The 22,314-nt window shown below is 52.9% G+C and overlaps 1 protein-coding gene across 1 annotated transcript; it reads right to left on the reverse strand.

Moving 5' to 3' along the window:
- Window positions 1-2,831: 2,831 nt before the first annotated feature.
- Window positions 2,832-21,876, reverse strand: STRIP2 (striatin interacting protein 2). Its single transcript, XM_084303590.1, is given in 22 exon segments — window positions 2,832-4,753; window positions 6,478-6,630; window positions 6,633-6,681; window positions 6,887-6,991; window positions 9,721-9,787; window positions 11,271-11,371; window positions 12,748-12,874; window positions 13,452-13,549; window positions 14,035-14,109; window positions 14,372-14,443; window positions 14,987-15,050; window positions 15,657-15,722; window positions 16,987-17,210; window positions 17,777-17,962; window positions 18,220-18,347; window positions 18,460-18,566; window positions 18,675-18,743; window positions 18,936-19,056; window positions 19,242-19,376; window positions 19,474-19,548; window positions 20,455-20,524; window positions 21,742-21,876. Coding segments are annotated over 22 exon segments (2,466 nt in total). The 5' UTR covers window positions 21,865-21,876; the 3' UTR covers window positions 2,832-4,502.
- Window positions 21,877-22,314: the final 438 nt, after the last annotated feature.

The raw sequence follows: 22,314 nt of genomic DNA on the forward strand, positions 1-22,314 counted from the left end.
TGCTGAGGGAAATCTCAGGGGAATCCTGGTACCTGATCAGAAGGAGCCATAAAAAAGAGAAAAAGAAGCAAAAGAACAAGAGAAAATAGGGAAAGGGTCAGAAACATGGCTCAGAAATGCTGCCTGTAGACTTTCTAAGTAAAACACTTTTGAATAAAGCTTGGAATAAATAAAGAAATGACGAATGAATAATGAAAAAATAACAAAAATATTTTTGCTCTGTTCATGGAAAAATGATTTTGTGTAATTTTCTAATCAACAAACCACAAGGCATAAAAGAAGTGATCGTAATTACACCCATTGTCTCCTTTTAGCAAAAGCAACTGTCAAATTACCACATTTTACTATTAAGAGTAAAAAGAAGTAACAGCAGTGACAAGTGTGTCAGAAATTAGATCAAGCGTACAAAAATTAGCCTGCACAGTCAACGTGGTTTTTGTAAAGATACTTGGAGCTGGCTACGGAACAAGCTGCTGTTTACAAATGCAAGGGTTTTGATAAATAATTAAGGGAGGTTCCTGCAAACTGGGAGTATAACGAACTTGGCCTCAAAAAGACACCGCTGTAGCTCGAGTTTGATAAATAAAGAGTGCTTTAGAGGTCAGGACATCTCGCTATCGTTATTTTTATAGAAATACTCACATAAGGGAACGGAGGGCTGTTAGGTTATGGTCCTTTCCACAGAGAGAATGGAAAATTTACACAGGGGACCGTGTCCAACCAGAGAATCAAATGACTCCTGAGACTTAGTGGGAGGAACTTACTGCCTTATACTCTGTATGCCAACAAGTTGGTATCTTTTTTTATATATTTTTAAACATGCTGTCCCATAAGCCATGAAATTACTGAAACCCAGTGTCACACTGGCATGCATCCCTTCCCTTCAGCCCCCCTGCCCTGTCCTTTTCCTTGATCCCAGTTCTTTTAGGACTGGGCAGCTGGTCCCTGCTGAACCAAATGAGAAACGGCTGAGCTGCCCTGCTTTGCCTCACCTGGGGCATTAATAGGGTCTGTCCCTTTGCTCAGATGCCCCCTTTCACAACTCTCATAAGAACACAACATCTTTGAGGTTATCCTTTACTCAACTCTGCATGGAATCAGTTAACCAGCTCAAAAGTTGCTTATAGAGGACTGAGAGAGGAGGAGTGCAATCGCCGAGTGCCTTTTATCCCTAGGAAATGAGGATAAAAATAGGAACAGAAGAATCTTAAGGTACTGAAGATATTGACTTACCAGCAGCAGAGCTTTCTGCAGCCACCTGTAGGCTGGAAAAAAAAAAAAAAAGCTCTGCAGACAGTTTCAACAGAAACTGAGCACATGCAACTGTTCCTGGAACCAGCAGTCATGTTTGGGGTACGATAAGATACGGCTCCTCCAGCTGTACAAAAAAAAGTAGAAAACTATAGTCTGGAACTTTTTTTTTTTTCTCCTATGTGTCAGGATGATTATCCCATAATTACTGCCTTCTGACTCTTTTAGGGAGAAGAAAACCCTTGCTGCGAAGCAAAGAAGTTTTAAGCTGCTACCAGCTCGTGGTTTGAGGACTCGTAGCAGGACGGAGACTTCCCTGGTACTGCTGGAGGAGCAGCAGCTCAGGCTGCCAGAGGAGCTGGTAAGGGAGTTTTCTAGAGGATCCTCAGTGAATATACTGCTGGAATGTGTCTAGGGAAAGTCTTGGCATTATCACCTTGACTTGCAGCTGTTTGTAACTAGAATAAACTTATTAAATAGGTTCCTCTGTTCCTGTCAAAATGGCATTTGCAGCGTGCTGTGCACTCTGTAGGGAGACCAGCAGCGTTTATCAGCCAGAGCTGACACCCACATTGCCCCTCTTTCCCCAAAGAAACCCTCACAAAGCATGGCCTGTCTCAACAGACGTACAGTCTGTGATAAATCCACGATGAGATAAAGCATTTAACTTAAAAGTCTACCTTTCCCTAGTTATTTTTTTACATGGAGGTTCAGTTTTTATATAGAGGTGTATCTCTAGGAAGCTTAACTTGTGGAAATTAATAGTATTCAAACATAACGGCTCATACCTCCTTCTACTGCATAGATCCAGGCAAGAATTTGTATTTCTATTCCATACCTCAGTAAAGATGGAAGGCACTGATAAGCTATGCAAGCCTCATATGAAGCAGAATTTAAATATTAAATGCAGAAAAATGAACGTGGTATCAAAGAGGATAACCAGCACCCACACAAACACTGGGAAAAGGAGACACTTGGTGGCGGGTGGGGAGTTGTGAGCCAAATATGAAGGGCTTTTCTAAGGTTTTGATTCTTTGATAATTAATCAGCTCCCTTGTCCCCCTGGAGAAACACCTCCGTGCCCTTAGTTTATTAAAACTAAAAGGATTTGATACTTCGATAATACTTCCTTTACACTCACACTTAGCTGTTAGGAACTAAGACTGTTTTCTAAATCACTCTAAAACAGAGAATAGCAGAGGAATGATAAAATGAGTGGCGCAGCTGGAAACAAATATTGGGACTATTTCAGTGTGGGGTCACCATGAGAAGGAAGGAAAAAGGGAACAGACAGTGTCCCTTGTGCCAGACCATGCAGGGCTCAGCTCAGCTCTCAGGACCCTGGCCTGTAGGGCAAATGGGGGAAAAACTGCACATTTGGTAGGAAAACCAGATGAAGCATCACGGAGAAAATCCTAAACTGTCCAGTTAGTCCTGGGCTCTGTCCCCTAGCACCTGGCTGGAAATAGCAGCATTTATACTACATTTCTACCCCTAAAACAAACAAACAAACAAAAGTAACCACCAAAAGTAGCATTCAAATTAAGGTGCACGAAGAAAAAAAAGTCCCAGCAAATGAATGAACTTCAAAAGTTGCTCTGGTTTATTTTGAACAAAAGCATTTTTAAAAAGGTGAGCAGGGTTACTAATGCTAAGTCATTGAAAAATGTCTTTTGCAAACCACATTCAGGAAACATTCCCAGTTTAATTCTACAGCAATAAGCACGAATCCTGCCGCAACAAATACCTGTGATTTTATCACTTGTGCGCTTGCTACATCGATACAGCTAAAGAGGAGCTGAGTTTTACCCATGCTATATTGACACATTTTTCTTTGACACCAGATCTGGTTTCAGAAGGCAGGAAAGGTTTGCCCCCAAGATTCCAAGTCCTGGACCAACAGCGTTTGGTAGAAAGAGGTAAGAATTCTCAGACCCCATCAGGATCCTGAAGGAAGCAGAGGGAAGCCTTGCACGAGGGCTGCTGGCCAAGGAGAAGGAACGCAGGTGCTGAGAGGAGGCTCACTCAGTGGGTTATCCCCTGCCCACGAGGGTTTTTCCTTGTTATAGAGAGCTCTCAGCTCAGTTTGCTATTCATTCGGAGAGCTCTGGACTGCAGCATCTGCTGTTTTCGTCATGTGATGGCAGCAAAGTGTTACCCAAAGCACTCTTCCTTCCCACTTAAAGGAAAGAGCCAAAAACCTGTGCGAAAATCAGGTTATTTTCAGGAAGATGGGGCGTTTACTTTCTCCTCTAGGGTTAGAGGGGCTAAAGAGCAGTGAAGAAAGCAACCTGGAAACCTTTATCCTTCAAAACCACTCAGCCTGCTGCACTTCGTTTCCTTCCATGGACGTTTTAATGGAGCATCTTGATGGATGAGGAAATAATCCTTTACGTGGCACTTTCAGACGTCTTGTAGCTTGGGTCAGTAACTTCTGTGCCAATAACTCTGGGCTTATTTCAGACAGGGAGAAAGCTGGCAATCAATGTCCTCGGCAGCTCTAAGCAACGCACAGCTCAGTGTGCATCGTACTCCAGTACAAGGGAGTGAAGTGGTGAAGCAAAGTGGAGCAGTGGAAAAGGTAATTACTATCCCAAATCGTCAGTTGTGGAAGAAAGCCTCCAACTCAGGCTGCACAATCCCAGCAGCAGCACTAGCCTGGGGACAAGTGGGAATGTCATCCCTGTTGGCCAAGTCAACCTGTCATCCCTGCTCCAGTGCCACCTATTTTCCACTTCATCAGGGAACCAGGGCACCTTGCTCACAGCAGTAGGGTGTCTGGAGCACGTTCTTGGACATCTGTAACTGAATTAATGCAAATAAATCAAGCATAAATAATCGTTTGGGGGAGATGGAGACCTTCCACTGCTGAGATTCTCTTAGGACAAACTTGCATGCGTGAACCAAGCAAAGGGGACAGCCCAGACTTTGATCTCTCGTGCACTGGTGTGAATCTGGAGTGAAAACCAGATGAGGATGCTGCTGACACTGCCACCAGCGTGATGCTGAAACCTGGTCCTCGACCTCTGTGCAGGTCCATCGCTACCACACCAAGAGGTCACCCCAAAGGGAAGCCCTCCGAAGAGATGGCAGCTGTGTACCAGGGAAGTTTGGGTAGACACAAAGAGGCCTGGCCTCTTTAGAAAGATGGTCACTTTTTTTTTTTTTTCCAGCCTTACTTAGGAACCCCCAGGTCCCAAATCTCCTTCCTTGCCAGCCCTGGGGTGTTCACCGGGGTGGGACGGCGGCTCTCACTGGTAGTGCAGCAGCTCTTCCCAGCGGATGGGCTGGGAGAACACCTCCCGCTCCAGCCACAGCTCGTAGGAGCAGTGGAAATCCTCGGGGAGCTCCAGCCTCTGGCCCAACACGCTCTGCAAGCAGTTGTCCACCGGCGCAAACTCCGAGTCCTGGGGCTTGTCGTACCTCCGGCTGTTGAAGGCTTCGATGTTGGCTCTCAGGGTGCACTCTTCAGCCTGGAAGTCCCACGGCCTGGCATCGATATCTAGGTTCAAGAAGAAACAAGACCGTGGTGGCGTCGTGGAGAAAATGACTCTGGTGTGGTTTGAGCAAAAGAAAGGATGGAGAATTTACAGCAGTCGTGTGCCTGAACTAAAAATAGCATTATATTAGCCAGTTGGTTATTCCTAATTCTATGGTAATTATTATTCACAACCAGTTGCTGCTATGCACGCATTTATTTTAAGGTATTTAAATGAAATATATTAAAATCACTTGTAAATTCAGCAGAGTCTGAAAACTTCATGCAGAAATGCATTTATTTCTGGCTTTCAGCGTGCTTTAAGGACCCCGTCCCATTACAAAGCTCCTGCTTTTTTCGCAAAGGCCCCACCACTTTTACCAAAAACCTCCCCAGATGTCTGAGGCAGAGATCAAGACTGAAAGCTGATAGCTAAAACCTCACAAATTTATTCTAAGCTACTGAAAACAAAGGCTTTTAAATCTGGGGTGAGGTTGGGAAGCTAGCAGCTGACTGTAATAACCACAATATTTTAAATGTGTAATATGACGTAAATATGTAACATTTCCAAAAAATTAGCATTTCAAAACTTGATCTTTACAAGCTCTAAACCTATATGAACCAGCCAGTCGCTCCACAAAGGGTCAGCAAACTCATTGGCAAGGTCTCAGCACTGCTGAGGGGAGGGAGAAGTCCGAGCTGCGTCTCAGTCCAGATACACCAAGCTAAAAATAAACCCTCGGGGAAAAACCCTTCCGGATCTCATCTCGGAAAGCCAAGTGCTGGCACGGCGAGGCGGCCAGGTCAAGAAGCAGCCCCTGCTGAGCAGTGAATTATGCGATCGCGGGCATAAAGAAGCCCTGCTGCTGCCTTCAGCCCTGCAGGGAAGATGAGTGTGCTGAGCAAGGCAGCGAGGCGAGAGAAATCCCCGCGAAGGAAAGGGAGTCCCCAGCCCTCCCTGGCCCTCCAGCTCTTTGGGCATCTGGGGAACTCCAGCCTTAAAATTAAAAATAGCAAGTCTAGTTTTGGTTCTTCTGACTCGGTGGCACAGCGGTATCACAGCTCTCCAAAGCACACCCGTCTTTGAAAAACAAATTATATCTTTCGCGGTGGAAATTAACACCCTAATTATAATGCCTCTCTCCCCTGGAAGGAAGGCTTTGTGTTAGGCTTTCACTTCTTGCCCTTTCTCCTTTTGAAACAGGGATGCTACCCAGTTTTTCTGTTTAATCCTCTTTAAAAAAAAAAAAAAAAAAAAAAAGAAGATGTATGCAAAGCAACAGTTCAGGACCATGTTATTAAGCCTTCTAAAAATACAGCTTTAGGCCACGTAAGAGCTGTTTAAACAGGCCGGCACGTCTTCAGCTTAAGGATCCTCAGCATCCGCCACCCAGATCCCAAATCTGTGGCTGCCCCAAGCACTTCTGTTTGGTTTGGAGCCTATCAGTGCCTTGAAGGCAAATGGGATCGGTTTGGGAACGCAGAATTGGAGGGCTGGGCTTGGTGGAAACTCATCTTGAAGACCTCGTGTGAGCATATCCCAGCCTGATCTGATTATTCCCAACTTCCTTGTGCAATTTTGCCCCTCCTGATGGTGCCGAATGGTGCCTTAAGGCCTCCGAAAAAAATCCCCAGTGCTGACCCAACCAGATTTATGGGATCCCAGCAGGTCCTAGGACAAAACACGCCCGAAATCCAACACGATGACTGTGCCACCGCGTGCAGGATGCATCCCCGGCTCTGCTCACCGTTGCCGTAAGCCCAGTCGTCGTTCATGCGGTGCCGCACCTTCTGGTAGATGGCCGACATGGTTTTCATGTTGCTCTTCCTCCACTGGCGCCCCAGGTACTTGGTCTGGATTTTCAGCAGCTTGAGGACGTAGAGCTGCATCATGGCCTGGTCACCTTCAGCGCTCGCTTCAGTATCGGGGCCGACTTGAAGACTACCAGCATCTACCAAGAGAGCGACGCAAGATGAGGGAACGAGCTCAGGAAAGCAAAGCAAACGCTGCCTGTGCAGCACTGGGAGCTACCACGTCACACAAACCCCGAGCAGACAGAATAGGGGTGCTCACCATATCCCAAAACTGCTGTAGGGACATTGAGGATTGTAAAACTAAGTACTATTTTCAGGAGGAAAAGTATTTCTCCACCTTACCATCGTCCTCGAGTGTTTCCACTTGGTCAGCTTGTTGAGGATCCTCAGCAGGTTGATGCAGGAGAATAAGTTTCTCCAGCAGAACTGGTTGTTGTCCCCGGCTTCCTGCAAGAGGAGAGGGAAGAGGGTAACCCTAAGGGCAGCTCTGCCCCGTGCTGAACGCCCTCCCTGCTGCTCTTCGGTGGCCCAAATCTCATTTTGGATGAGCAGCGGAGCCGCCTCCTCACCTGGGCTATCATCATCCCCAGGAAAAGTGCTCTGAAAGCCTCGGACAAAAATCATCATTTTTAGTTTGTATTTGGGTCTAGAGGAGGGCACAAGATAAATCACGTTGCTCTGTCACAGGGAATATATATATATATATTTTTTTTGGTAGATTTGTGTTAGTTGTTTTACGGAGAAAATTACAGCCTAGACATCACCGCTGCTTGGAGAACGGCTTTTTGTTAATCATATAAATTGATCCCTAAATTACCACATGCTTAGAGGACATATTATGGACAAATAAAAGACAAAATGATGAAGGATGACAAACAGCAGTGCTCCTGTTGGGAGGATGGGACACTTCTGTAACAGAGAGCCTTGCCAGCTTAAGTACATACAGCCTCTATGTTATTTGAAATATTAGCTGTATAATTTTAAATATTAGCTGTACATCAGCACCCCCGGCTCCGGCTTGTGTAAACAGTGCTCGTGGCATGTTTGAGCTGTAATTCCACCAGCGCAGTGACCTGTTCTGTTTGAACAGCACGGAGAGCACAGCACGAGTGCCCCACAAATAACCTACTTGGGGCTGAGACTAGAAACGAGTGCTGCTTAATTTATAAGCCACTTACAGCAAGCTGCAGCCTTCGCCACGGAAAAAAAAAATAAATAAAAAAATCCTGTTCACGTTCTGGGCAGCCTCAGGAGGAGAGTTTGGATGAGACGCTTCTGTCAGCGCCTAATCCAGCTCTGAAGCTAGATTTACCAAGAAAATCCTGCCCGTGTAATACCTTTGTTCTTAAAAGCAAGCATCAAAACCCCTCGTTTCGGTAAGCTGGTAAAAGTGCTGGCATATATATAACCTGTAGAGGCCAATGAGAAATAAATCTGCCAGTTGGGAGCACTGTAATGCCAGGATTTGGTAAAAAATCACTCGGATAAAATGCACTCTTCTGCCAGCAGAGGCTACGGCTGTGCTGGAGGCTCCTGCACAGCAGAGCCAGGATGTCACCGAGATGTCACCGAGATGTCATCGAGATGCCACCAAAGGGGAGACAAGGGCCAGGAGGGGACTGAGGAGCCTGAGCTACGAGAGGATGGAAGAGGCTCCTGTTATCCTGCCAGGATTCATCCACTCCTGATTTATAGGGTGGGAAGAGCAGCTACCGACAGCCAGGGGGTCCCTCCTCTGGGAACGGCGCTGCCGAACGCATCCTAGTTTCCCGTGGAAGCAAACCAAGCCCACTGAAAGCAAACTCTTCTGTTATATCTGCTGAGAAATGTGCTATGGCTGCGATGTTAAAGTCAGTGTATCAGGGTTAAAAAAGAAAAAAAAAAGAAAGCCCAAACTGCATAAAATCTTGGCTGAAGAAAAGAAACACAAATACATGCACAAACGCATCTCTGAAGAACCAGGCTGTGTTTAATTCCTATCAACATGCAGGGTCTAATCAATAGGAATACACCCTGCATCATTTCTAGACGTGGAGTCAACCAATAAAACCCAGAAAAAAAAAAAAAAAAGAGAGAGAAAAAGAAAACTGGAACTTAATTGTCACCTTCCTGAACCTCTCCAAGGAGCTCACCCTGCAGGAGCCCTCCCTAGCAGCAGCCCAGGCTCAAATTCCCACTTTCCAAGGGAAAAAAAAAAAAAGGCAGATTTAAGTTTCTTCCAACCAGACATCACATTTTCCTTGAGGGGCCCTGAGATCCTGCATTCACGAGCATCCTCCCCGAGGCGTGCTCACGCAGCAGCTCTCCAGTCGGCTTCTGCACGTCTAATTAAATTAATCTCCGGCGAGGATAACACCCTAGAGGGGAGAGCAGCTCCCAGACTGGGGAGCGGACCCTGCTGGGAAAACGGACCCGCGAATATTTTCCCTAGAAAAAAGTTCAGTTTTCTCTCCGAGCCACAAAACCCAGCGTGAGCCTCAGGAGCAGCACACGGGTGGTGGAAGCGCTCGGTGACAAGTCGCTAGATGTCCCCATCGGGCCGGGATGTGGCTAGTGGGAGCCCAGCAACTTTGGCTCGTGAAAAACCTCTCACCACGGCAAACCTTCCTTGCCATTTCCGTGGCTGTAACCTGCTCAGAGCTAAGGAAAACAACACGGGCTTCAGATTTTTAGCAGCCAGGCACCGGGAGATAATCCGGCTCCTTCTAAAATGCTTCCTGCTGCATTTAGGGCATCCCTTCCCAACGCTCCCATACCAGGTTGGTATGTGGTCCCTGTAATGCTCAGGCTCCTCTCCGCAGGGAATTTGGTTCATTCCTTCACCTACCGGCATCTCACAGAGCGTGAGTGCTGAGCAATTAAAGCCTGCGAGGAAACAGCCTCTGGCCGAAGCCTTTTTAAAAGCAGGCTCTGGAGCTTGGACAAGTAAAAGGGAAAACTCTAAGCCCAGCAGATTGTATGGGGTGCACAAAGCTTGCCCGTGCCTCCCGCCCCACTTCCCCATAGCCAGTAACAAGTCAGAATAGAGATGAGAGGAATTTTCTAGTTTGAGGGGAGGGAAAAAGGCTAATTTGGGACTGGCTGGGTATAAAGAGGGCAGAAATAATCAATCAAAAATCCTTCCTCACCTTCCCACGTAGAACAATACTGTTACAAGGAGCCCATGAGCTGCTTACCAGGCTTTCTGCAGTGAGCTCGGGCAAGTCGTGGACCGTGCAGTGCGGATAATCCAGGACGGAGATGCTGCAGAAGATGGGAAAGGAGGGACTCGTTACGAAACAGGTCGGTGCTTGAGCAACTTTTTAGGATGATCTATGAGGCTACATCCAGCAACCTGCAACGTCTTTGAATTGCCAGGGCAGAGCCACCTCTGGTGATGGCACCTGCCCAGCACCAGCAGCATCCTCCTGGGCTCCCAGCACCACCGCTGCCTAACGGAGCACACCGAGCCCATCCCGAGCCTGTCCCAAGTGCATTTGGGACGGAGGATTTGGATCCATTAATATGTGGCAGATCAGTTACTCATATGGACACATATACAAAAAAAAAAAAAAAAAAAAACGAGGAAAAAATAAAAAACACACAACCAAAACCCAATAACCAACCAAACAAACAAAAAACACAGAACCAAGCACATTCAAAAAGCAGATCTTGGGTTAAAATGCAGACATCTGGCAGAATATTTCCAGCAAGAAAATGCGTGGTAAGGGCATCAGGTCTTTCCAGGCCTTCAAGGTTTTTTCCCTTTGTAAAAGTAGCCAACCAAAAGATTTTATGTTTTTTATATAAATTATATATTAGATATAGTTATAAACTATATTAGATTTTTTATATTTTATATAAATTGATAGTTTATACATATTACATATATATAAATATATATTTTGTTTGGCTATGTATATTATATATTAAATATTATATATAATATATACATATCATGTATAGTACATATATTACATAAATGATGTATATAATAAACAATATCTAATATGCACATATACACACTCACTGATGCTATCCATGCCCCAAGACATGCAGGGATCTAAAATGAAGCGTGCACTATCAATCACACAGCTTCAGCCCTTCCACCCCCTTCTTTGCCACTTTCTGCTTTGAAGCCCAGCAGCTGAGCCACAGCTCAGCCACCACCGAATTTAGGATAGAGACACGGGGGTCGAGAGATGCCCTAAGCCAGGCTCCACCTCAAGCATCAGGTGCAGGGAGGATTTGCCCATCCGTGGGGAGAAATGCTGTCCACGAGGATGGACGTGGAGCTGATACAGCCCCAACATCTCAGTGGGGGCCCACGGCTCAATGCTGCACGCCACCCAAGTACTAGCATCACTGCTGCCACCTCCCATCCTGACATTGCCAGGCTCAAAAGGGAAAGGCAGCGACAACTACCTGAAACCTGAGGGAGTCAGGAAAGCTGAATTTTGGCTACAAAAAGCAGAGAAGACGCAGAAGGCTCTGGCCCACTTTGCCTTTGTGGAGCTGTGGTCCACAGATGCCCAGGGACAAAAAAAAAAAAAACACTTTCGAGGCCACACAGAGATGAAAACCAGCCCAGTGAGAGCCAGATGGGTCTGGGTGTACCTCAACAGGGGCTGGAACCCCCTGCCCAGCCTTCCCCATGAGCGGTCACTCAGCCCCACCGCGTGTTTGGGGTCCTCATGCACATTCCTCCCTGCTCCACCACCTCTCTCTCCCCCAGAAGTGGCTGTACCTGTTCTTGGCAGTGATATAAGACATGATGTTTTGGTTGAAGAACTTCAGGATCAGCGGGATGCAGTTGGCAAACACCAAATGCTGGGACACGTACTCAAACTGGGGGAGAGAAGTGAGATGGATCAGCGTTAGCGGGACCAACGGGAGCGTGCACTGGGAATGGAAACCCATTTCCAGTTGGAAGCAACACAGCCTTGATGGTTTGCTCTGGACACCCAGCAGACCATCCTCCCCGTGCAGAAATCTGCTGTATCGGGCTTGCACCGTCTACAACAACTCCCACCGGCGGGGAAATTGCATTTGCCATACAGCGGACATCCAGCCTCTGTGTTTTAGGGATAGCCTCAGCTTAGGGCCAGCTGCACCTAGCGAGCGTAGGTTGCTTTTCAGGATAAAATCTGCAGTGAAACAGTGGGGAAGGAGGAGATAGAGCTACTATGAAGGAAAATTGAGAAATTCCTACTGCAGCACATCCTAACCCAGCCCCTTTTCAAATTTCGACTGAAAAAAGTACCCTTAGCTCCAGACATGCTTTTAGTTTCTCTCCCCCTCTAAATGTTAAAAGGCCTGGGTTTGCATAACGCAACGAATCTCCACCGCCCTCTAAAGGAGGGATACAACCAGCAGCAATCTCCTATCCACGCAGCCCACGCCGCCCGACCCCATCCCCTCCTGCCCTGCCCACCCTATCCATGCCTCTCACCATCCACATCCAAAACCCAGGAGGAAGGAGCAGTTGGTTCCCACACATCAAAAAATAAAATAAAAATAAATAAATACATAAAAATAAAGGATATGGGAACCCACAGCAAAGGCAGGATTGGAAAATCTGATTTTTTTTCCCCATTTTATCCAATCCAGTCCATAGGTTTCTATTTAACCTCATATATATGTACATATATCAGTGGGCTTCATAAAACAGATGGATCTGATGGCTTTGCATCACGTGGAACCCTCGTAAATAACAAACAAACAAAAAAAACCACCACCTATTTAACAAAAACCAAATTGCATCTGGGACCCTGAGGCTGAAACTGAAGCCCCCAGAGCTTGACCCTGCCGAGGGGCAGTGGACCAGGTTGGTTGGCCCCACGAGGTCTCACCCAGCACCACTGGAGGGTCTTCCCTAACCCCTATTCCCATCCCCTTCTGCCAGGGGAGGCCCCTTCTTGTGAGATCTCCAAAATTTTACCCCCATCAGCCACAGCGTGAGCTCTTCCAGCAGGCTGGGAACTCGTTCCACGTGGGTGGAAGCGATTCCGTCAAAACCCAGCCAAAGACATACAGCAGGCAGGTTATCCCTCCGTGAGTAAAACCACAAAAAACGCGTCCTGGGGCTAGGGTTTATCACTCCAGAAGAGCCACCCGCAGCTCCTCGTGGACACGATTCCTGCTGAGGTCCTCCACGAGAGCACGGCGGGACACGCCGGCTGCAGGAGCAGCGTGGCGGTGGCCGACCCCTTCTCGGCGCTCACCTGGTAGATGTGGTTGAGCTTGAGGTGCTTGAGGAGCAGCAGCAGCAGAGCCGAGATGCTCTTCACAATGATCTCCTTGTGCCTGTTCACATCGATGCCCAGCTTCATGCTCTGCAGGACGGTGATGCTGGGTGGGAGGGAAAGGAGGTAAGGGCGCAGCGGGTACACGAAGAGCGCACACGGATCCATCTGGAGAGGCTCCACAGGGACCTTCCAGGTCTTATTTCATCCCCTCCTGCCCGCTGACACCGGAGTGAGTCAAGAAAAGAAGAGCTCATTGCCCTCGGACAGCAACCCTGGGGAGCAGTATGAAGGATGCCTACTACATCCTCATGGGTAGTTACGATTTGTGTCAATTATCACGATTTTGTGATTTGTGTCAATTAGCTAGCACAGCACAGGGTCTCCTGATTGCGCTCAAACCTTTAAACTCCCCCAAAACCGTTCATTTCTGTGGCTTTCACCCCTCTGCCCTGACAGCAACAGCAAAACCACAGCCTCACATAGGTTGGAAGAGCCCTTCAAAATCATCGAGTCCAACCATCAACCTGACTAAACCACGTCCCAGTAGCTTGGACCTCTCCAAAGAGCCATCCCCAAATCCGGAGCCCCCTGAACCTTTTGGAAAGCCCCAACTCTCCCACTTGGTCCAAGACTTCACAATGCAGTGGGGACGGCTGGTGGCCACCTCCCTGGGGACTTACGGCATCTCCTCTGGCAGCACGTCTGCCAGGATGTTGATGGAGTCGGTCTTGGCTTTGGAGGTGGGCGCCGCAGCCAGGAGGATCTTCAGCAAAGCTATCTGCAGAGGAGGGCAGGCGTGAAGGGACGGTCTTGGGAAGGGGGAATTCCTTCCTTCTCCTTCGCTTGCTGGAGCTGGACCACTTCAAGCCAACTCACGGTGATGGACTGACTGTGCCAAGCCTCAACATTTACACCCTGGGCACACAAGGCAGTTGCGGGGAGCACGGCAGCTCTGGTTTGGCATTACTCGATGCACCCGACCTCTAGTAGCATGGATTAATTAATTTAAGAGTCGCCTGGACTAAATGCACTTAAATCTGTTTGTCTCTTCCTATGGACGCAGCGCACGTGGCCCACTAACATCACAAGGCAGCTGAATTTTGGGGACACAACTTGTAATGGGTAAGAATCTACTGGGGCCATGGGAAAGCTGCAAGGGATGTCCCCATAGGAACATCACACCTTACAGACTCTCCATGAGCTTTTGAGGGCACTCCCCAGGTTGGCAGGGACCCGAAGCACACCGAAGAAACACGGGCTTACCATGTACTGGGGGAGGTTGTACAGCATGGCTCGGTACAGGATCTCACAAGGGGTTTCTTGGACTTCCTCCTCCCCCTGTAGCACAGAGAAATATTAGGAACAAGGTTGGAAAAAAGTATTTCTAGTCTGCACGCTTGAGGTATGGCAGTCACCTCCCTAAAACCCAACTCGAGGATTTAATGATTTGGTCACGATACGGTGTTTTGGAGCAAGGAGCATCCAGGGTGTGTTTAAGGATCAGGGAAAACGTGGGGAGTTCTGTGAATTTCTCAAAACGTGAGGATTTCTGTGAATTTCTCCACGTGTCCGTTCAGTGACGGGGAGCACGTCTCCTTACCAGAGACATGGGGCACTTCTCCAGCTCCTCCTCGTTCTTGATCTGGATGTCCGAGATGGAAATGTACTTGTGCTGGCAAAACACACAGAGGCAGAGTAATTCCAGAGCTGCGGGAGGGAACGCTGAGCAGTGACAACCCTTAAGGGGTTCCTTCATATCCGAGGTAAGCTCACAGATCACAGCACAGACGTGGAGAACTTCTCTTTGCAGAGAGCATCCCCAAATCCCCTCACCCATCGTGCTTTTTATTATTTCCACCTAACTCCTCCTGGGATCTCTCCACAAGCTCAGGCTCAGCGTGTCGTTGCACACCAGCTGAAGAGGAGCAGAGGACTGAACGCATGAATCATTTACAGGGGGCTGAGAGCACACACATGAGTAACCTGAAGCTCTTAGTGCGTGCCACGGCACGGAGTTAATGCACACTTGATGCCCTGCGGTCCCTCTAGGGCCCTGGTGATCTTGGCCAAAGATTTCCCCACCTCTACGAGATCCCCATGGGTCTGATCCCTCCTCAGAGCATCCGCTGAGTGCCAGTGAGCACGGAGAGCGTGGGGTGAGGCTGGACCAGCTGGCAGCTCCGCTGGGCTGCTTCACTTGGACGCGATGCCTTACCTGCTTCAGCGTCTTCACGCTTTCATGAATCGGCCGTGGCAGCCCTATCAGGGTCTCGGTGTCTCTGGAGAGGAGGACAGAAGGTAAATATAAGGTTTGGGAGGTCATCCTGGTCGCTTCCATCTCATATGAGGTGAAAGAAGGAGCCCGTCGCCCACCGAACGCAGCTCGGATGGGTGGGGAATTGGGAGAGGTGTTGGCACGGGCTGCCCACCTCCCACCTCCTCCTTCACGAGAAAGGGGTGACACCGGGCACAGGATTTGGGTGAAAGCAGATCTCTGTCCCGAATGTGCTCAGCACCAAGCCTAAAACCACCACAGCCTGTACACCCTGCTGGGCCCGTGACTGCGCTCGCAGCTTGGTTTGTTCGGAGCGGGCAATTCGCTGGGGATATGGGATCACCCAGCCTCCTCCTCCCCTCAACACGGGCCCTTGCTCGGGCCATGGGTCACTTATTCTGGGCTAGGACTGATTTTTTTTATAGAACGAGGTCCCCAGAGGCCAGCGTCCCCAAGGAGGTGTTCTAATAACGCAAAACCCAGCGCTGCTCCGCACCGAGGCACAAATTAGGCTGCTTGACCTGAAAACAACCGAGCTCCGTGGGTTAAATTGCACTTAAATTGCACCGATGGGAGCTAGGGGATGGCTCTGTCCGCCCTGCACACTCACTGTCCCAGGGTGAAGCCGATGAATTTGTTCCTGCTCGCCTCCAGGAAATGCTCGATGTCTTTCTGTCTGGTGGAGCAGCAGAGCAACGCCAAGGAGAAGGGAGGAAAAGAGACATTTATCAGAGCGCAGCCTCCGCTGCCTAGAAAGAGCTCCCGGATGGGGCTGGCGAGAACCCTTTTAGCTTTCTAGGATCGATTTCTCGAGGTCTTAATAGCTGCTGGCGACCGCCGTCGCTGCTCACAACGGGAGCCAAAACCCTCTGCGTTCGCTGAGCGGCTCCGAGGGAGAGCGCAAGCAAACGGCGAGCGGCTCCCCGTGAGCAGCACCCTCCTTGCACAGCTTCTGTGCCCCAAAAAAATGCATCTACAAGTAGCACCTGCTCCTTCGGGCAAAGAAACGTGGTCTCCACAGCCTCGCAGAGCGCGTGCTCTACGGGAGAGGCCGCTGCCACCTCGCCGTGGGCATCTTGGATGAGGAGGGCTCGGGGCTCGGCGCTGCCGGAGGGTGGGAGCCGAGGCAGGGAGAAAAGCAGCTGGATTCCCAGGCAGCAGCCAAGAAAAACAAGGGTCATTTGATGCCAAAAAATTGACGTGGAGCACGATGGCACCACGTGTGCAGGGACCCACGTGGGACACGGCGTCTCGCGCTGCGGGTGGAGGCGCTTAACCCGTCGCTGCCCCCACGGCACAAAGCTGCGCTTGAGGCTGCGTTTTAAGGATCCTGAATTAAACCCAGGCTTCAGATCAGCAGCAAAAAGCTCGCGTGGATTTGAGGGAGGGAGCGGAGGATTTCACCCTCTTTTCCTAACCCTCTTCCATATTGCAGGCAGCAGAATTGGTCTTAGGAAGGGGAGGCACCATTTTTTTTTTAAATCAGCTGGATTTCTCCCATTTCTCACCCTACAAGGCCACTCGGGAAGGCTTCTTTTGGCAACACGTGAGTCCCACTCAACGAGCAAGAGCCCCTGTCATTAACCAGACGATTAATCAAGGACCTTGCCCTACCAAACCCATCGGCACCAGCTGGGAAATCCAGCCTTGCTCCCAGCCCATGGGCCCTGCTCCCACAGCAGCTCCTCCCCAGTGCACCTGAGGTTTCCAAAATGGGATTTCCACTCCTTGGCCAGCCTTGGCCACGCTTGGCTTGTGAAGTCAAGCTAAACCCAGCCCAGAAAGGACCAACTGAGACCAAAAAAAGAAGTGGAGTCACCTCAGCTCAGCTTGCCAGCAGCCAACACGCTTGCCACGGGTGGATGTTCAGCCTGTAATGAGCTCCAGGACAGAAAGCTGGGAGGACTGGGGAGGATGGCAACGAAACCGGCTGGATTTACCTGACTTTGGGGGCCCAGGGGAGCCCTTTGGGGAACGACACCCTTTCAATCGGTGCGCGCTGGGCTGGCATCGCGGGGATGATCGCGTCCCGCTCCATCAGGTCCAGCTCCCCCTCGATCCCGCTGTCCACCTCATCGCCCTCTTCTTCGTCGATTCCTGCTTCATCGTTCTTGAAGGGATCCCTCTCGTTGTAGATATCCAAGCTGTCCTGCTTCATCAGGGGCTGCGGCAGAAGGGGATGGAGAAATTTTCATTTCCCTGCCAGCCACCGGCGTCAGACAGCTCCATCCTGGAAGGGCCGAGCTCCCAAATGTTCCCTGGGTGAGGATTTTCCCTTCTATCTGTTGCCACCAGAGCCTGGACAGGGAACAAGCTCCCCCTGCACCTCTAACCTTGCTGCTCTGGGAGATGTGGCCCCATTTTCCACCTTAATTGTTGGAGCTACCGCCCGACATCTCCCCCTTAGCACAAGAAGTGTTTTCATCCAACAAGGAGTGTTTCATCCCATCGTAACCCTGCAACGCCAAGAACTGAGCTGCAGAAAGACGAGCCTGCTGCGAGCAGTCCGGTGCCCAGCATTTATCAGCCTTTTGCCACAGGGTCAGGACATCCTCTGGCTTCCTCCGGATCGAGCCCATCACGGGGCCGATCTGCAGCAGCTTTTACCAGCCGAGAAATGCATGAATACTTGGAGGGGGAAGGAAAAAACCTGCTCCCGAGCACAGGCTGGCTCCTTGAGCACGAAAAAAAACCCTGGTCCGTGTCCTAGGAGGATGCTCTCGCCCTTACCCGCCGGCTCCGGTGCCCACGCTTCTGCTGCTGCTGCTCCAGGAGCTCGATGCAGTAGGTGGGGGGCGAGGCGGCGCGCATGCTGCGCATCACCTGGATGCTGTCCTCCGGCAGGGGAGGCAGCCCCAGCTCCTCTCTCTTCCTCACCTTCATCGCCTGCAGGGCTTCAAATCCTCCCAGCGTGAACTAGGAGACGACAGGAGAGGTGATGGAGCAGGCAAAGGGCAGGGGGGGTGCTTTGGGGTGCTGTGGCTTGAGGCCAACAAGCTGGAGAGGTGAGGATGGAGAAATCTCATCCCAGAGGGAAGTGTTCGCCTCGGGCAGCCTCCGGTGCCACCCTAAAAAACCTCATTGTGGCTGGACTGAGCAGTGGGGGATGTCTGGGCCTCACGGTGCCACTCCCCGAATTAGCAGGTTCTGGGAAAGGAAGGTTTTTCACGCACCAGCAGCACCTTCCAGAGCAGGAGCAGCACCTTCTTCATGGGGAAGTGGGGAGCGTGGCCACTGCAGAACTTGGTCACCATCGTGAAGAGCAGAAGAGCAAACGGCTCTTCGGGGCGCACGGGGAACCCTGGCAGGGAGAGGGACCGGGAGCGGGTTCAGAGCCCCGTCCCCGAGGTCTCCCCACGGAGCTGGGGCAGCAAAAGGACCTCGACGGTGCCTCGACGAGCCCTGAGGCTCACCCAGCTCCATCCTGAAGGTCTCCCGGGAGGTTTTCCACTCCGGGGGATCCGACTCCTGCTCCAGGCGGATGTTCTCCACCATCAGGTACATGACGCTGAGCAGCACCCTGCCGGGACAGCACGGCGGGGAGGTGACACCGGGGCCCCAGAGATTGTCCCCACGGCCACCCCCTGGTGCCAGCAGCACGGCGGGCAGGGGGCAGAGGGGGGGATACCTGAGCTCGGTGCTGTCGGCCAGCGAGATGGCCGGCTTCCGCAGGGCACTGCTGCAGGCCTGGCTGTTGCTGCAGGGCAGGGAAGGGACGAGCTCAGCACCAATCCCAACCCCAATCCCAGCCCACAGCCCCGGAGGTGGAGACGCAGCGCTCGGGGCTGTGCCACGGCTACAGGTCCGCGGCGAGGAGGAGGAGGATGAAAAAGGGGGAAGAGGAGGAGGAGGAGGAGGATGAAGGAGAGGGCAGCGCAGGTCCTCTCACTCGATCTCCATGTTGAGCAGCTCCAGGAAGGCGGTGAAGGTTCCCAGCTGGTAGAGGAGGAAGCTGTTGTGCCGAGACCACCGCAGGACATCGCCTTCGTTATCGCAGTCTCCAAACACGCCTGGAGGAGGCCCCAGGGGAGGCAGCGGTTAGGAGAAAGCTGCCTTGGAGGCCCCGGGGCCATCCTGGAAGGAGCTTTGCTGCACGGAGCTGGCACAGGATCACCTCCCCGAGATGACATTTCTCCCAAACCACCCATCAGAGCCAGGCAGGGGGTGCGCGGGCGCATCCGGACGCGGTCCTTACCCTGCGCCAGGTACAGGATGGCCCGTGCCACCTTGAGCCTCTTGTCCCTGTTGACCACCTCCAGCCCATCCAGCAGGTGCATGATGTGGGCTTTCTGCTGCGCCCCGTCCAGCTCCAGCCACCGCCGGCCCCGCACTGCGAAGGGGACACGACCACGACCACGGCCACCAGCTGGGTGCCGGCTGCTTCGGGGCAGCCCCACGCCACCGGGTGCTGAACCCGGAGCCGGTACCTTGGGTGTGAAAATCCTCCTCGAAGCATCTCCTGTTGGTGCCGAACTCGGGCTCCTCGGTGTAGCTGTACAGCTCTGATGGGCAAAGGGGTCGGCAGTGAGGCGGGGGCTTCCCCCTCCTCCTCGCCCCCAAATTAAATTCCTTGTGGGGCTCTGAGATGTCCCCACGTGCCCAAGGAAATGGGGCAGAGCCCTCACCTTGTCCCTGGGCCCTTTTGTAGCTCCACCAGGCACCTGGTACCCACCCAACGCTACCAAATTCAGCATTTCCAGCCCTAATTCGCTGCCGGGGTGGAGGTTTTGTGCCCATGGGGCAGCAGGGGGGGCAGTGCGGGTATCCCAACTTGCCATAAAATCAGAGAAAATCCAAGCAGGACCCGCAGCCCTACAGAGCCCCCCACACAGCCGCACGATGCTGGGGTCTCATCACGCCTCGCTGCAGCTGCAGCTCCGGTTTCTGTTCCCCGGGGCTTTTCCCCCTCCCTCCTCTTCCTCACCCCTGGGCCATTCCCACGCCCCTGCCCCGCTGCATCTGCAGCACCGTAGGGGTTTTTTTTGGGGGGTAAATTTCTGTCCCCGTTCAGTCAATTTGCAAAGGGAGGGACTGCAGAAGCACCCGTGCAGCCAGGCAGAACCTGCGCTGATTTCACGCTGAGCGGCTCGGAGGCTGTGGGGCTGGACCCGGAGGGACACGGCGCTGTGCCCGGTCCTAAATAATTCCTCCAGCCCTGTGCAATTCCTACAGCAGCTCCGGGGGGGGGACCCCGGCAGTTTTGGGGTGGAAGCAGCTCAACTCACTGCCCCGCAGGGAGATGTGGGATGGGGACATAGGCTGCTCATAAAAACCTCGTGCTTCACCAGGATGAAGTAGCATCTCGTAGCGTCACCAGGATGATGCTACCCCATAACCCCATAACCACCTCCGACCCCACAAGGACACCCGTCGGAGCAAAGCGCCCCAAAACACCCCCCTGGCTCCACCTGACAGCTCCGCGCCGTGGCCGTCGGCGTCCCCGTATCCGAACTCCAGGTTGGGGCAGTCCAAGGAGCCCTGCGGAGAGCAGCGGGGGCGAGCGGTGGGCGCGGGGGGCTCCCACGTCCCGGGGTGTTTGTGGGGGGGTGGGGGGCTGCTGGGGAGCCCCCCCTGGCTGGGTTTGTGCCCGCAGGGGGGGATTTGCGCATCGAAAATCTCGGCACAGGTCCCCAGGGCTTGGCCGGGCCCTTTTGGCACGGGGCAGATTTGGGGAGGTGCGTGTAAAAATAGCGCTCCCCGGCCCCAGCAGCACCGTGAAAAAGCCTGGGCAGGACCCAGGCTGGACCCCCCCCCACCGCGGGGAGCGTTTGCTGCGTTCAGAGCCCCCCCCGTGTCCATTGTCCCCTCCCCATGGCTTAAAAACCGGGGCCGGTTTGGAGCCAGGGCACCCATGGGGGGGCGCAGACCCCGCGCCCTCCCCATCCCCACGCCAGGTTTTGGGGTGCCCGGGTTTTTGGGGTCGGGGGGGGGGGGGGTTGCAGACCCCAGCCCCACAGCGGCTCCCGAGGAATTGGAGCGTGAAACCCGGCAGAGGAGGCGCGGTGGGGTGGACACGCGGCTGGGCAACGCAGGGGAAATAAATAATAATAAAAACGGTAAAAATTAATTAAAAAAAACGTGAAATAAACGCCCTGACCATCAGGTCCCCTCCCGCGCCCCTGGCAGCCAGGCTGGGACCGGGGCGCGCTGCCCCCGTTAATTGTCCCCGTTAATTAACGCCGATGTCCCCCGGGATGCGCAGCGCAAATCCCCGATTTCTGCCCAATTTCTGCCCCGATTTCTGCCCAATTTTTGCCCCGATTCCTGCCCAATTTTTACAACCCGGCAGAGAAGCCGCGGAGCCCGGCCGGGGAGAGGGGATTTGGGAAGCCGGGCGGCTCCGGGAGCTGAAGGGGGGGGGGGGGGGGAAGCCGAAAATCCCGGAGCCCTCCCTTGGGCACCGACCCCCGGTGGGCACCCAGGGGCCGGGTCCCCCCCGCGCCCTACTCCCGGGGGTCCCCTGGGGGGCTTCGTGTTCCCCACAGCCCCCCCCCCAGCACCGGGGGGCTGCCCCTCGGGACCGAGCCCCCCCCCAGCCCCCTCCGGACCCCCAGAGACCTCGATCCGGCACCCAAAAATCCACGATCCGCACCCCCCAACCCCAATGGGGTCCCCCAAACCCCAATGGGGCCCCCCCAGCCCGACCCCACTTTGGGGTGCCCCCCACCCCGGGGTGCCCCCCCCCAGGTCCTCACCTCGGATTCTTTCCGCTGCCCCCTGAAGAGCTCCCGGCGCTGGGGCTGGGGCTGGGGGGGCCCCGGCCGAGCCCTCCCCGGTCCCGGACCCGGTCCCGGTCCCGGCGCCGCCGCCGCCTCCATGCGCTGCGCCCCCCCCCCGTGTCCCCCCCCCCCCCCCAGGGCAGCGCCACCGAGCACGTGGGGGCCGGGCTCTGGGCCACGCCCCCTCGCTCCTATTGGTCTGTCAGCTCCAAGGGCGGGGCTGGAGGACACACCCCCGGCGCGCTATTGGTGGGGAAGGGGAAGGGGGCGGGGATAGCAGAGGGGTGGGGATGGGGGGGGCAGGGGGCACCCCGGGGTGCTGGGGGTCAAGGGGGGGGGGTGGGTGCAGGGGGGGGCTATGGGGGCACCCTGGGGTGCTGGGGGGTCGTGGGGGGGTGGGGTGCAGGGGGGGGTCTGGAGCACCCCGGGGTGCTGGGGGTGTTGGGGTGGGGTGTGGGGCACCCCAGGGTGCTGGGGGCAATGGGGGGAGATGGAGGGGGAGGCTATGGGGCACCCCAGGGTGCTGGGGGTCATAGGGGGTGCTGGGGG

The sequence above is a fragment of the Netta rufina genome, assembly GCF_964035555.1.
Source record: "Netta rufina genome assembly, chromosome: 1".
Lineage (NCBI taxonomy): Eukaryota > Metazoa > Chordata > Aves > Anseriformes > Anatidae > Netta > Netta rufina.